The sequence below is a fragment of the Harpia harpyja genome, chromosome 7, assembly GCF_026419915.1.
Source record: "Harpia harpyja isolate bHarHar1 chromosome 7, bHarHar1 primary haplotype, whole genome shotgun sequence".
Lineage (NCBI taxonomy): Eukaryota > Metazoa > Chordata > Aves > Accipitriformes > Accipitridae > Harpia > Harpia harpyja.
In genome coordinates this window covers 8892202-8907648 of record NC_068946.1, presented here as the reverse complement: position 1 = coordinate 8907648, position 15447 = coordinate 8892202, and the positions used below count along the sequence as shown (strand labels likewise).

Genomic DNA, 15447 nt, shown 5'->3' with positions numbered 1-15447 from the left:
TTGCATGCTTGTCTGTTTGCACGACCGCGTGCTTGCACGACCGCGTGCTTGCAGAATTGGGCGCTAGCCCCTTCACTTGCATGCTTGCAAACAGCACGCTTGCACAATCGCGCGCTTGCAGGATTGCGCGCTTGCACGCTCCCGGGAGAAACGTCGCATCCCTTTGCTGGCGAGCGAGCTGCAGTGATTTATTGGGGGGGGTGCTTTCAGCAGCTGGGGGGGGATATGGGGGCCCCCCAAAACAGGGTTTGGGGCCCCCCCGAAAGAGTTAAAGGAGCGGAGTGAGGAAGCCCGTCCCTCCCGTTGGCCCCATTGGTTTTCCCATCCCAGGTACATCCTTTGCTCGTCACCCTTCGTCACCCTCCGTAGGCCGCAGCGGCGTAACGAGCTGTGCCGGGGCTCAGGCGGGTGCTCGCCCCAACGGGGGCCGAGGCCGGTGGGAACTGGGTGGCAGCCATGGTGAGTGGGGGACCCGTCCGACACCCCAAATCCGGAGGCGGTTGGGTTTGGGTCACTTGGCCGAACCGGGGCGCGGGGCAATGCGTCTCCTATGGGATGCCTGTTGCAATCCCGTGGGATCCCCCACTGCACCCCAAGGGATCCCCCGTTGCACCTCCATGGGATCCCCCACTGCACCCCGAAGGACCCCCATGCCACCCCCGTGGGATTCCCCACTGGACCCCAAGGGACCCCCATGCACCCCCCGGGATCCCCATTGCACCCCCAAAGGGTCCCCCATGCACCCCCATAGGACCCCCATTGCACCCCTTAGCACCCCTGGGTGCCCCCCCCGGTCGACTCCCCCAGCCGGGTTTGCTTTGTGGCCAGTGGGTCCCCAGGGTGGGGACCCCAAAGTGGGTGCCCCCTTCAAATCCCCCCCCTCGCCCCCCCAGCACCCAAACCTGTGGGGATTTACACCGGGTTTCCCTCTGCAAGGAGAGGGGTGCAGGGGTGCCGCACCCCTACCCCCCCCCGCACCCAGTAGCACTCACTTTTGGGGGTGCTGTTTACAAACAACCCCGGACTGGGCTGTTCCCCCCGCCCCCTTATTTTTTTTAAATTTTAACCCTTTATTTGCTTCTTTTTAAGCTTTTTTTTTTTTTTTTAATTTATCTGCAGCCAGGGCTCCCTGCAAAACTGGGTGCCCACCCAAACCCCCTTCTCAGCACCCCTAATTAACACCAGGCCCCCTAATTAACACCAGGGGGTTTGCTAAGTACTCCCGGGCATCCTAATTAAAAGGCTGAGCCTCACTGGGTGCTGACTTCAGGCTGTGGAGGTGCAGGGGACACCCGTGGGTGCTGGGGGTGGGGGTGCTGCTCGGCCAGGTGGAGGTTTAGGGGTGATCGGGGGGGGGGGCTCAGGATTAAATTGGGGGGGCTGGAGGGGGAGGGAGGCGAAGAGAAACGCCATCGCCCGCGATAGCGGCGGTGGTTGCTCCGAAATGGCGCCCGGGCGGGAATTGAAAGCAGCTGGCGGCGGCTCGGGGCGCCCCGATACCGGGGTGAGGGGCTCCCCTGGAGGGTGGGGGGGGTGAGCGGGGTGGTGGGTGCCTCCTGCTCCCCCACCCCCGGGACCTTCTTCGGGGTGTGCGGGCTGGAAGCACGTGGGGTTTATTGTTTATAAGGCGGAGGGGCGATTTGGGGGAAAAACAGGGGATTTAAGGCCCTGCTGTGAGTTTTGTAAGTTGTAAAGAAAGTGAAAATCCCTTGGCTGGGGGGCTAAAGCGGGTGCGCTCCCTCCTCCCGCACCTTTGGGTGCCCCCCACCCTGTTGGAGCTTGGGAAATGTGTTTTTATTGTGATTTAAGAAACAGAGCGGGGGGGACGACACAAAAAAACACCCCGTTTTGACCCAAAAAAGGGGTGTTACCGCTTCGCAAGCTGGGGAGCAGAGAGGGGCGGGGGGCACCCATTGGGTGCTGCTTTGCCCCGATGCCCCTAATGTGGGGGGGAGGAGGGGGTATGGGTGCTAAAAATACTTCCTGGACCCAATTTCCCCCAAATTGAGGATGCTGGGTGTTGATTCCGGTGCTCCCCGGGGGTGTTGGGGGGGGGGGGTTGAAGCTCAGCTTGGATTCTCTGATGTCTAATACAGGGTTGAACCAGCACATCTTTGGCAAAAGGAAAAAAGTGGGGTTTGGTTTTGTTTTTTTCTTTTTTTTCCCCTTTTTTCCTGCTGTTTTCAGGCTGGGACAGGCAGGCGGGGTGGGGGATCACTGAAAAAAACTCATTTCCTCAGGAAACAGAGTGAAAGCCTTGGCCGAATGCTGGGACTCCAGGAATTTGGTGCTTTGGAGCTATGGGGGATTCGTGGACACCCCCCCTTCACCGTGTGAGCGGGGATTTGTTCCCGGAGCTGCGAATTTCAGCTGTGTGCAAAGTGCAAAAATAGGGAGGGGAAAAAGTGAAAGGGGATGGAAGAAAATATAACATAAAACCAGATTTTACCAGCGATAAAATCTTGCAGTTAAAGCTTTTTCACCTCAAGGTTTCCAGGCTTGAGGAGTGTACCCGGGGGAGATTTTGGGGCTGGAAATGAAGCTTTTTGCACAACTGAGGAGGGAAACTGCCTTTTTCTTTTAACCTTTTTTTCCTTACCAGGTGGGTTTTGTGGCTAATTAAACCTAGGCTGTGATTTGGGATCCGGGGAGAAGATGGATTCGTTATTAATTGTGCAAGGGGAGGTTTGGGAAGGCTGTTATTGGAAACAGGGCTGAGAACTGGTGCTCTTGTTGCATGCACCCTCCTGCCAGGGGAAACTGAGGCATAGCTCTGCCAAGTTCGGATCAACTCAGTGTGCCTTTGGAGGTGATGGCAGTGGGACGGGGTCATCTGGATGGGTGCAAACCCCCACCCTGCGCTGCATCGGGGGCAAAGGGATGTGACCGGTGCTGCTCGGCCCATCGGTGGTAGGGGTCAGGGTGGATTTTGGGGTGCTCATTCCCTCAGCGGCAGGCGGAGGGTTGTTTTCCCTGACGAGAGACAGTCCGGCTGGCTGGCAGGGCTGTGCCAGGGGGGAAGGAAACGGTGGCGGCAGTGGCACGATAAGGGCTGTCTGCCAACCAGCAAGGTTTCCCCTTGTTTTTCTGCTGGGGGATGAGATAAGAGCTGGGCACCGGCACAGGATAACGCCTGAGGGGACAAGGAGCCAAGAGGGAGCCCGTCGGCAGCCTAAATTCAAGGTGCCATCGCCTTTGGGTGCTCAGAGGGATGCCACAGGGTGTTTCAGGGTGCACACGGTTCACAGACGGGGCGTGGAGCGCGAGCAAGCCGGTAGTTTCAGGGTGAAAAGCCATTTTCTCCGCTACCAGCCTTTCTCAGGTTCCTGGCACGGGGAGGGGGGGGTTCCCTCACCCGTTGCGGGGCTGGTGGAGGAGGAACCGGCTTTAGTCCAGGCTGAAGGGGAGGTTGCACAACCCGGCCCCGGGGGAAAGCGAGGCGGGTTCGGGCTTTGCTCAGCTTTTGGCTCCGGCCCTCGTTGCTTTCCATAACCTTCCTCTGGCATTTGTTTAGCACTTTACTACCCCGAAGCCATTCCGGATTTAGCTCCCCGGAGGAGGAGGCGGTTTTAGAGGGTGCATATTCCTTTCTCGCCCTCCTTCCTCCTCCCTTTCTTCGACCCCGAGCCACTGAGCACCTCCGTTTGCCAATCTCCCCGTGTAGATGTCGACTTACAAGCGGGCGACGCTGGACGACGAAGACCCCCTGGACTCCATCAGCGAAGGTGATGGGTACCCCAACGGCTTCCAGGTAGGGCTTCATGTGTGTTTGGGGGGGGGGGGGGGGGGAAGGGATTTTAGGCCCTGGTGAGCAGCAAAGGGGGTTGCAGAAGGGTTTTCCGCCTGGGACCAGCCTTTCCGTGGGGCAAAGTCTGGCATGGGCAGAGCTGTGTTGGCTCCCGCCACCGCTCCGCTGTCCTTTGCTCCCCTCCCAGCACCCAGAGCTAGCAACAGGGAAGCCTGCGGGGCTGTATTCTGGCTCGGCTGTTTGCAACGCCCCAGCACCCTGTTTTTCTGCTGGCCGAACCTCTTCCCGGTGTGGCTGGGGTGAGCAATTATCGTGGTGGTGGGATCTTTGTCCCCACACAAAAGGGGATTAGGTTAATTCTTCCCTGAACAGCGGGAAATCGGCTTAAAAAGGGCCAAGGGTGGCGAGAAAAAAAAAAAACAAACCCATGGCTGCCAGCGTCCAGCCTCACTGGGAAAGATTTGGGGCTGGTGCGATGTTCTCGGTGCTGGCCCCAGTCCCATTGGTCTCTGCCTAGAATGGTGTTTTCTGCCCCCAAAATCAGAGCTCCGCTGTGTTTTTACTTTCCCTGGTGGGGCCATCTCCGCCTGCTGTCGTATTGGGATGTTTCCTGGGGATGTTTTTCGGCAGAGCGGGAGTATCCTGTTACGGCACTTCCCACTGCTGTGGAGGCCCCCACCCTGTCCCAGTGCCAGCGGTGGGGACGGGGACACCCGGGGGGTTACAGCCATGCTCGAGGAGGGGTTCGGGGTGGTACGGGGCAGCAGGTGAGCCTGCCGAAATGCTTGCCCCGCTCCCTTTCCTGCCATTGTGCTGCCCTTCCTGGCCAGTTTCTGGAAGGCAGCTGCCGCCTTTCCCAGCCCGAACTGTGCTGGATCCCTCGCTGGGGGCCAAATTTGTGCTGTGGGCTGTAGGAAGCAAAATGGGGGATGCATCAGTGGGTTTTTCTGCCGGTGGGGAAACGGCGCTGCTTTTCCCGCAGGTGAACTTCCGTGGCTCGAGGAGCAGCCCAGGGTGCTGGGCTGAGCGGACGCGTGCTGAGAAGCAGCTCGTGGTGTTGGTGGGGGTGCTGGCAGCTGTGCTGGCAGCATGTCTTCTGGGTCTCATCTTCCAGTACAGAGCCCGTAAGTCCTCGTACCGTGCAGGGTTCCTACCCCCTTGACCGGGATGGGTTGCTGGGGCGTTCCCTGGGATGGGATGCTCACCCGCATCACTGGCCCCAAGGTGGGATTCTTGGGTACCAGGCAGGATGTTCAGGTGTGGGGTGGGATGCTCAAGCACAAGACAGGATGGTCACCTGGATCTCTTGCCCCAGGGTGAGATGGTCAGGCACAGGATGGTATGCTCACCCACATCCTTCACCCCAGAGTGGGATGCTCGGGCACTGGGCAGGATGCTTGGGCGTAGGATGAGATGCTTGCCCACATCTCTTGCCCTGGGACGGGATGATCGGGCAGGATGCTTAGGCATGGGACGGGATGCTGGTCCGTATCACTTGTTGTGGAGCAGGATGTTAAGGTACAGGGTGGGATGCTTGGGCACCAGATGGGATATTTGCCCGCATCCTTCATTGCGGGGCAGGATGCTCCCTGGTGTGGCTCATTGCACCGAGGTGGAGGAGCTGAACCTGTCATTCCCACCTCCAGGGCCACCTGCCATGTGCCTCTCGGAAGCCTGCATCTCTGTCACTAGCTCCATCCTCAGCTCACTGGACCGGGCGGTGAATCCCTGCGAGGACTTTTTCAGCTATGCCTGTGGGGGCTGGATCAAGGCCAACCCCCTCCCCGATGGCCACTCGCGCTGGGGCACCTTCAACAACCTCTGGGAGCACAACCAAGCCATCATGAAGCATCTTCTGGGTGAGTATGTGGGAGCAGTGGGACCCCACAGTGCCGAGGAGCCCCGGTAGGTCCTGGGGATGCTGAAAACATGCCTGCGGGGATGTAAGGTTGGACTTAAACCTCAGTGTCAGACGGATCTGTGACGCACGCACTGCAAGGACATTGGGAAGCAGATCCTGGCTGTTTGCTGTCCTGGATGCTCCTGGGATTTTTGACCGTAGCGTTGCTGCTCTTTGGTGCCAAGTAGGGGAAGGGTCTTGGCCTCAGCTCCACAAACCCCATGGCAGTATTCCCAGGAGCTCTGAAATTCAGGATTTGTACCCCAGACTGCATCCAGAGGCTGTAGTACCCCAATATCACCCCAAGGATATGGGTTTTTTTCCTCGGGCTATAGCTTCCAGCCTTTGTGAGCAGCCTTGTTGGGGGTCTGGCTGCCAATCTGGCTGTTTTGGGGGGGTCAAAAACTCCCCCAGTGGAGGGAGGATCCTGGGCGCAGCCTCTGCTTGCGAACACTGAAGTGGGGCAGCTTATCCAAGCAACCAGTGAGGACGGTTTGTTCAAGCTTTGAGCAAACAACTGGCTCCTTATCAGCACTTTCCACTGCGCTGGGGCTGATTATCTGAAAAGAGAAGGTTTGGGAAGAGTGTTGTCTTTTGGGAGAAGGGGGGTGGCGCGGGAATGACTTCGTCCTCAGCTCTTCTCGCAGAAATCTGGCGCTGGTTTTACCGGGAGAAGGGACCGGGCTTCCAGCCAAGCGGTCGCGCTCGGCATTTCCTTGAATTCCTTGGAGCCGAGGGACCTTTAGTTAATAAAACCACACAGCTGGGAAGCCAAAGGTGCAAGCTGTGTCATGAGGAAAAAAAAAATGAAACCAACAACAACCCTCTGGGGAAGCAGAATTTTAGATGGGGAAAAAAATGAAAGGATGATTTTGGAGGCAGAGGAGAAAAATGGGTTTATTGTTCCTTCTTGCAGGAATAAATGATAAAGGGCTGGGGAGCACTAGCACAGGGGCAAGGGCAGCGCAGGGGGCTGGATGATGCTGGGAACATCAGAGCTGCTGGAAAAAATGCTTTTTGTTTTTTCTTTCTTTATCTTTCTGCTCCAAAGAGCTAGAGCAGTTGCTGCGGGTGGGAGAGGAGATGGGGGCAGGAGGCCAGGAAGGGCTGGGGGCTGTGGGATGCTCTTGGGGGCATGGAGGGGACTGGTGGGGCAATCCTCAGTGCCTTTTTGGAGCCTGGCTTTGCCCAAAACGGGGCTGAATATTTCTCTGGTGGAAGGGTGGGGGCTCCAGCATGCATCAGCAGCTGCTATGGGGGGCCAGATGCCTGTCCCCGGGGACCCCCTGTGAGCTCCCCCTGGGTACCTCCCACAGAAAACACCACAGCCAACGTGTCGAGCGAGGCAGAGCGCAAGGCACAGCGTTATTACCAAGCCTGCATGAATGAGAGCAAGATTGAGGAGCTGCGCGCCACCCCGCTTGTGGAGCTTATCCAAAAGGTTCGTCCCCTTCCTTGCAGAAAAGCCACCTTCCCCAGGTGGCTGCAAAATGGGAGGAAAAAAGCTAATTTATGGGCAGTCCCAGCACCTTCCAGACCCCATTCCTGGTGCTTCTTGGGGCAGAGCATCCCCCAGGGCAGGCAGGCAGAAAGAGGCAGGGATTTATAGGCAGGTCTTGCCTCTCCTGGGCTTTTTAGCCCTGTTGCAAGATGTTTCCCTCCAGGATGGGTATTGGGGGGATATTTAAGCAACTCCAGGTTGTCGTTCCTTCCCCAAAAACTGGTTGCTGTCTTTCCTCAGCTGGGCGGCTGGAACATCACGGGTCCCTGGGCAGGGGACAACTTCAACGCGACGCTGCGGGAGGTGACGGCTCATTACCGCACCTCACCCTTCTTCTCCGTCTATGTCAGCGCTGACTCCAAAAACTCCAACAGCAATGTCATCCAGGTGGATCAGTCGGGGTTAGGCCTGCCGTCGCGGGATTACTACCTGAACAAGACGGAGAATGAGAAGGTAAGGTTGTTGGGGGAAATCTGGCTTTGCTGGGGAGGTGCCGTGGGTGGGTGGCACCCACCATGCTGATCCCCACCTTGTCCTACCACGTAGGTGCTTGCTGGGTACCTGAACTACATGGTGCAGCTGGGGATGTTCCTGGGAGGCACCGATGAGGAGTCGACACGGCAGCAGATGCAGCAGATCTTGGACTTTGAGACAGCGTTGGCCAACATCACCATCCCACAGGAGAAGCACCGGGACGAGGAGGTCATCTACCATAAAATGACAGCTGGAGACCTAAAGGTAGGGATGAAGTTGGCAAGCCTCCCCGCTCCGCTGTGATTTGGGAAGCAGGGCAGATGGGTGGAGGCGACGCAGCTCCACCAAGGAAGCCAGATGCCAGCCAACACCGCCTGGGAAGCTCTTGTGCAATAGCTTGGCCTGTGTACTCCTTGGGGAAATCCCACCCTGACCCGTTCCTCCCAACCTCTGGACCACCCCCAGGGCCGGCAGCCGTCCTACCGCAGCACTAACACTGTCCCAGCACTGCTGCCCGCGGTCCAGCTGCAGACATCAGCCTGGTCACCTCCCCGTGCCCCTAAAGGGGCCCTAATGGGTTGTGTCAACATTCTTGACACCCGCCCCACTTTCTTTTCCTTTGTGGGAGGAAATTGTTTACTCCCCTCCGACCTTTGGAGGATGCTGCCGTTATGGGAACAGGCCTCTGCAAAATCAGCTGAATCCCTCAAACAGGGGCTGATGCGGCCGCTTCCAGCTTAGGAAGCGGCTGCCACCCCCCTCCGATGGGGTTTTTTTTTTTTGGGGGGCCAGTAGCAGCAGCATGGCTTTTGCAGGAGCTGGCGCCGGCCGTGGACTGGATGCCCTTCCTCTCCACAGTCTTCTACCCTGTGGAGCTCAATGAGTCGGAGCCTGTCGTGGTCTACGCCAAGGAGTACCTGGAGCAGGTCTCTGACCTCATCCTGGCCACTGATAAATGGTGAGAGCCCCCAGCCCATGCGGAGGGGTGTCTGGGGTGGGCAGGTGTGTCCCGCTGCCCGCTCACCACCTCTGGCTACAGTCTCCTCAACAACTACATGATCTGGAACCTGGTGCGGAAAACCAGCCCCTTCCTTGACCAGCGCTTCCAGGATGCTGAGGAAAAATTCATGGAAGTGATGTACGGGACGAAGAAGGTGAGGGGGGAGCCCCTGATGCCCCCAAATCACCATTAAAACGGTGACAACTTTTTAAGCAAAGTCCTCATCACATTACATCCAAAAAATAGAGATGTGAGGCAGGTTTTGGGGTAGTAGCTCTGGTGCAGGGGGATGGATGTGGACCCCATCTCCCAATGGGGCAAGGGGCTGGGAAGGTGGGGGCTTTGGCCGTGCCACCACTGATGACCACCTCTTGTCCCATGCAGACCTGCCTCCCACGCTGGAAATTTTGCATCAGTGACACGGACAACAACCTGGGCTTTGCCCTGGGGGCCATGTTCGTCAAGGCCACCTTTGCCGAGGACAGCAAGCAGGTGGTACGTCCCCAAGCGAGCAGCCTGCGAGCTACCACAATGGTGGATGGTTGGGGCAGCCAATGTTTCTCTGCCCATCTTTTGTCCACCGAGCATCTCCATTCACTGGGTTTTTCACTGGTCTGCATGCTGTCTCGGCATCCCAGCCTCTTCCTCCCCACTGGTGCAAAGGGCCCTTGAACCCTCTAGGGTGGCAAGCTGGCTCTCCAGACCGACGTTGCACCACCTTTTGTCTAGGCAGAGGAAATGATTGTGGAGATTAAAACAGCCTTTGAGGAAAGCCTGGAGACCCTGCAGTGGATGGATGAAGAGACAAGGAAGTCGGCCAAAGAGAAGGTGAGGTGCTGGCAGCTGCGCTGGGGAGGAGAGGGTGATGGTGGAGGATGATGGAGCCAGGTGAGCCTGTCCTTCCATCCCTGGCACCAAAAGCGCTTTGGTCCTTGTCACCCTCAGGCAGATGCCATCTACAACATGATCGGCTACCCCAAGTTCATCATGGACCCCAAGGAGCTGGATAAAGTCTTCAATGATGTGAGTTGCTCAGATAGGTCCCTTGGGTCTTCTGTTTCTGCCCTCCACTAGAATGTGCAGGACATGTGCCTATCACCATGGCCTCAGGGCAGCCTTGAACCCCAGGTTTCCTCCAGAATGGTCTCACTGATGTCCTTGGCCCTTCTCTGGGGAATTCCCGGAGAGCTGCAGGCCAGTCCTGGGGTGGTTGGGGCTCTTGGGATCCCTGCCCAGGAAGAGGAGGAGCTGGTTTCCGTAACGGTGATTCATTGCCCTCCTGAGACTCTGCGGATGTTGGAGAGGAGGAGAAACAAGAGCGGCCGTTAACTTAGCTGGCTCCGAAGGCTCAAACATGACCACAGAGGGAGGAGCAGGGCCGGGTGATCACCACGAGCCACTCACGCCTTGCTCTTTTGCAGTATGAGGCCGTGTCTGACCTCTACTTTGAGAACGTCATGCAGTTTTACAACTTCTCGGCCAGGGTCACCGCTGACCAGCTCCGGAAACCGCCAAACCGGGACCAGTAAGTCCTCTGCTCCGCTTCCCCGTTGTGCTCAGCGGGGAATATCAAAAGATCTGGAGCACTGGGATTTGGTGTCCGCCAGACCATGCTGGTTTTGGGGAGTTAAATTTGGGCCGATGGCTTTGCACCATGATAAGCAGATGGCGTCAGAGCAAACATTGGCAATGGGTTTGTGCTGCCACGTTGGCCATGTCCCTGCAGGTGGAGCATGACGCCTCCAACAGTCAACGCATACTACTCTCCAACAAAGAACGAGATTGTCTTCCCTGCTGGCATCCTCCAGGCCCCTTTTTACACCCGTGCATCTCCCAAGTAAGAGCCTAGGGAAAACAGGGAGGGCAGGATTCCCAAATTTCCTCCTGTCCCAAAATTTGAGGCTAAATTTCATGGCTGCAGGGAGCAGCAGCTGCTCTCTAAATCTCAGCATTGCCCTCCTGCAGGTCACTGAATTTTGGTGGGATTGGTGTGGTGGTGGGCCATGAGTTGACGCATGCCTTTGATGACCAAGGTATGGCCAGGGCCAGGCGGGTGGGCTGCTGGAGGGGTGGCTGGCAGGGTGATGAAGGACCTGTTGTATCTTTGGCAGGCCGGGAATACGATAAGGATGGCAACCTGCGTCCGTGGTGGAAGAACTCCTCGGTGGAGGCCTTCAAGCGGCAGACAGCATGTATGGTGGAGCAGTACGGCAACTACACTGTCAACGGCGAGGCCGTCAATGGCAAGCACACCCTTGGGGAGAACATTGCTGACAATGGAGGCCTCAAGGCTGCCTACCGGGTAGGGCCACAGGGCTGGGGAGATGCGGTGGGGGGCATGGTGTGGTTGGATTGGTGTTGTCCCCTGAGCCTGCTGTGCTCCCTGGCCTCCAGGCATATCAAAACTGGCTGAAAAAGAATGGGGATGAGGAAACCCTCCCAACCCTCGGCCTCACCAACCACCAGCTCTTCTTTGTTGGCTTTGCCCAGGTAGGTCACTTGGTGGTGGGCAGGAAGGGTGGACGCACAGGTTTTTGGGGGGTGGAGGCATGCCCAGATGGTGTTGGGATGGTGTGACAGCAAAACTGAGGTCTCCAGAGATGCTGTGTGGTGGATGGAGAACCAGATTGGGGTGGTGCTGGTTAAAAAGCTGGAGCTCGAGCTGTGTTGGTGCCTGTTGCACAAGCAGGGAGGTCTGATTTGGCACCGAGCAGGGCTCTGTGGTTGTGGATGCTGGCACTCGTGCCTCTTGCCCTCTGTCTACAGGTGTGGTGTTCAGTTCGCACGCCAGAGAGCTCGCACGAGGGGCTCATCACCGACCCCCACAGCCCCTCGCGTTTCCGTGTCATCGGCACTGTCTCCAACTCCCGCGAGTTTGCAGAGCATTTCGGCTGCCCCCTTGGCTCCCCCATGAATCCCCCTAAGAAGTGCGAAGTCTGGTGATGGGCAAGCGCCTGACGGAACCAGCTGTGGGTTGCTTTGTCCTCTGCAGACGGCTGAATTTCCCTGGTCCTTTTGAGAGGCTGAAACCACTTCTCTGTGCAACGAACTGCCCAGCTCTCAGCAGGAGCAGCGCCCTGCGTTGCTGGTACCGTCCGAGGTTTGATCCACTGTGAAAACTCCTCATCCCCTTGCTCATTTGTGAAATGACTTCGATTTGGGGGTCTCTTCTTTCCCACCGTGACCGGGCCACGTGTCGAGGCACGTGCATCCATGGGCACTATCCCGTATTTACACATGCAGCACTCCGGTCTGACCCACCGCCCCAGCAAAATGCCTCTTTTTCGGAGGCGACAAAGGGAATGCTGTGACACTGACAGGTTTGGCTGCGTGTCTAAATACACCTGACGTACCTTCCTCTCTCCAAAGATGTGCACATGAGGATGGAAAATATTTTAAGATATATTTTTCTGGGGGGGAAATATATATATTTTTTTTTCATGTGTTGTGGAATACACTGGAAAATTTCAGGGAAAATGCATTTAAAAGCCTTTTTTTAGTAAAAGATTAGTATATTTATTAATTTTTTTTTTTTTTTTTTTACTCAGTGCAGCTGTAGGTGTAGCACCCTGTGGGGACAGTCCCTTGGCCAGGGAAGCTAGATGGATGCAACTAGCCAGCCCTGGATCCTGGGTTTCTCTGGGAGGGACTGTCCTTGGAAGATGCTGATAGGGAAATTGGGGACAGCGGGCCTGGGGACAGGGCTGGAGGATGCTGCGAGTTGCAGAAAGGCTCTGCTGGGATTCTGTGACTCCTGGGATTAGCTTTAATTTCAGAGTGCAAAGGGAAAAGTTGATGTGCCAAAGATGTAACCAAGGTGGTGACAGTGTGGATTAAGCACCCGGTTCTCCCTCCTGTCCCCTCTGAAGTGAGGTCAGCTGCAATTTCCTGGCCCAAAAGCTTCCCCAGATAAGCACAGGTGGTTCCTGCTGCTGCTTCGCTTGCCGCTGTGCCTGGCCTCTATGCCTGGGAAACTGCAAGCCCTGAAGTCACTGCATGGCCCCAAACCTCCATCCTTCCATGGCTGGGTTGGCACTGGTGTGAGATCTGGCCGGGATGGGGGCGAGGGGCTTTCTTAAGGGTTTCTTTTAATATTCCTTTTGCGGTTTTGAGAGGAAACCACTGACGGTAGCTCAGGTGCTGCGTGTTGTCTTGTGGGGCACCTTCTTGCTCTAGACAGAAAGCAAAGACATAGAGGGTTTTTTAATATTTATATGTAAAAGGAAGGGGGGGCGGATTTTTTTGTAACTATTTTTTCACCCTACACGTGGGGCTTATTGTAATTGAAATAATAAATACTTTTTACTGGGTCTGGAGTTGCTCGTGACTTGTTTTTTCTGATAGCGGGAAAGTCTTGCATCCCCTTCTGCATTTTTCTCCATATCCACACTGATAAGACCATCCTGAGCTGACAAAACTGAGCCCAGGAGGCTTTTTCCAGCCTGCGCTTGGCGTCTGCTGCCTCTCGGAGGCTAAAGCCAGGCTTTTGTGCCCACAAACCTCACTCTCGCTGCGGGTGGTTGTTTGCTTTCCACCTCTATGGCATGGCCCCACACATCTCCCCAGCAGGGAGGTCTTTCCCGGATGCTTTTCCTTCCTCCTGGGTGAGTTTTTGGCCAGCCGGGCTGCAGTTGGATCCAGCAGGATGGGCCCCGCACAGGTTGCTCTCCAAACAGCCTTATTTATAGCTTTGTGATGCTGTCTGGATGCTGCCAGCTCAGTAACACAGGCCAGTGTTCACACCCGAGTAGATGCTCCATGGCTTTGTCAGGCTTGCCCAAAAAACGCAAGGCAGGACCTGGACTGCAGGCTCCCTGCAGAGGCTCACCCCAGCACCTGGGAGGGCTGATGGCCATAAAACAAGCAAAGTGCTGGGTGCTTGTTTGCTATTTAGCCCCAGCTTGTTACCAGGGGCTGGATTTGGGCTGTAGCCCTCTCGTTTTGCCCCATTGGTAGCGAGCCTTTGGAAATACAGAGTGGTTTTGCTGCCAGGATGGGCAGGACAGAGCCAGCGGTGAGCCGGGGATGTTAGTATTGCATAAATAAGATGGTAAAATTTCCTTCTTGCTGTTTTTACCGTGTTTTCTTTCCCAGACTGAATCAAAACATATTAAGAGAGCACTCGCTTTCTGCTCACACGACTCGGTGCGAGGCTCTCAGTTTCCTGCAGAGCTGGGAGACCGGCCGTGGCCCTTGTTTTCCTCAGGATCTGGCTGGAAATGGTGGTGCAAACCCGCAGAGGGCGATGGAGCCGAGAAAATGCTGCCTGTGCTCTCCGCTCCTGGGCTGGCAGGAGTTAGTTATGCTACCAGCGTGGTATTTTGGTCTGGATCTGGCACCGCGTGTTTAAAATGCGATGAAATGGCTGCGTTCGTAGGAAAAGAGAAGAGTGGTGTGGGTGTAAGGCAAAGAGGAATTAAGCAGGGAGAGCGGGGCTGGGGTGAAAGGGTCTTCTCTCTGCTTCTTGCAGCTGTGAAAGGAGCACAGCCCATTGCATGGAGAGGTAAGATGCTGTTAGAGGTGGTTTAACCATCCAAAAGGGAAATGTTCTCTGGGGCTTACCCGCAGTGAGGGACTGGGCGGGTGATGTCTCAGTCACCGCAGAGGGAACAGCCCCAGTGCAGGAAGGATTTCGAGGGCAAGCATCAGCTTGCATCGTGGCAGGGGGACACCACGGTCAAGGCTCCTCGTGCTGGGCTTGGAGCCGGTGGTGGATGTTTGCCGGTCTGGGAAGCTGCTGGGTGTAGGCAGAGCAGGCAGGAGGTGACTCATCCCACTCACGTGCCAGTGCCTGGTGTGGGCTTGCCTGATCCTGGGTGGTATTTGCTTTATTTTGTGCTCAGTCGTGCCCCGGAGGGCTGAGACATTTGCCGAGGGCTGAGCCCAGGCAGGAGAAGGAATGGGGAAAGCTCCAAGCAGGGCTGGGTTTTTTGGTTGGGGTTTTTTTTTTTTTTTTTGCCTGGAGGGTGTTGGAAGGGGATCAGTGGGCGGGGGAAAGCAGGAGAAGCCCAAAGACAGAGGTGCTGCTGTGCCTTGCTAGGTGAAAGCGGGTGCCTGGAGCATGCTGGAGCCTCCAAAATGAGCTGGAATGAGCGGTTGTTCACAGGTTTGGTGGGGCTGAGCCAGCCTTCCAGGTGCAAGAGGCTGAACCCAACCATCTGAACCATCTCCTTCCCAGTTTTCCCCCCTCCAAGCAGGATCTAACCCCCAACACATCATGACAGTGCTGGGGTCACCTTACTGGGACCATCAGATTTTTGGGCAGCAAACGGGCCAAAAGCTTCCTCAAGCAATTCCTGCAGGAAAACAGCCCTTTTCCAGTGATACCCCAATCCTTTACTCTATTTTCCTAAGTTCACCAACAGCTCTAGTGCTCCTACGCTTTTTGCCATGTGGTTGTGAGTGTCTCTGCTGTGCCAGGTACGTGAGAGACTGGTGGGACTGGAAAAAGGATTGGTGATGCTCCGAAACAAGAGCTCAGCACTGTAAACTCAAGCTGCCCGTGGTGATACATTGGTTCCCAGGTGCTAATAAAGCTAGCAGGAAAAACAGGAGGAAAAATGAAATGGAAGAGGAACCAGAGGCGGTAGAAAGGGCATGAATCCAGCTGGCACTTGCTCAGGCTCACCAAATCTGCAGGTTTCATTGGCCAAATCGTCCTACGTGGGGTATTATAGAAGAGAGTCCTGTCTGCTTTGTCCTCTTAGGAAAAAAAAAAGGTAAAAAGATGGCCGGGGGGTAGATACAGACTCTGGAGGAGCTTTAAGGCAGAGCCAGGAGCCTGGCTGCTTCACATGGCTAGCACGCTTTGGGAGCTTCAGCAG

General features: G+C 56.2%; 1 protein-coding gene across 7 annotated transcripts; it reads left to right on the top strand.

The window, feature by feature from the left end:
• Window positions 1-226: 226 nt before the first annotated feature.
• Window positions 227-12939, top strand: ECE1 (endothelin converting enzyme 1). Of its 7 annotated transcripts, none has more exons than XM_052792883.1 (18): window positions 227-330; window positions 3665-3751; window positions 4731-4872; window positions 5395-5607; window positions 6965-7089; window positions 7390-7602; window positions 7696-7887; window positions 8439-8581; window positions 8663-8777; window positions 9008-9118; window positions 9353-9451; window positions 9569-9646; window positions 10045-10148; window positions 10350-10460; window positions 10589-10656; window positions 10735-10925; window positions 11018-11113; window positions 11390-12939. In XM_052792883.1, exons 2-18 carry the CDS (start codon window positions 3665-3667, stop codon window positions 11564-11566), a joined length of 2265 nt encoding a protein of 754 aa, XP_052648843.1. In that variant the 5' UTR covers window positions 227-330; the 3' UTR covers window positions 11567-12939. The 7 variants fall into 7 exon arrangements, with proteins under 7 accessions (XP_052648843.1, XP_052648836.1, XP_052648837.1 ...); XM_052792876.1 differs by having other exon boundaries at window positions 324-459; XM_052792877.1 differs by lacking the exon at window positions 227-330 and adding an exon at window positions 2236-2602.
• Window positions 12940-15447: the final 2508 nt, after the last annotated feature.

What these genes read in the sequence shown, in the direction of transcription:
- ECE1 (XM_052792876.1), top strand. An exon ending in CCGAGGACAGCAAGCAGGTG is followed by an intron (nt 9,119 to 9,352) that starts GTACGTCCCCAA and finishes CCTTTTGTCTAG; the next exon opens with GCAGAGGAAATGATTGTGGA. An exon ending in GCATGCCTTTGATGACCAAG is followed by an intron (nt 10,657 to 10,734) that starts GTATGGCCAGGG and finishes TATCTTTGGCAG; the next exon opens with GCCGGGAATACGATAAGGAT.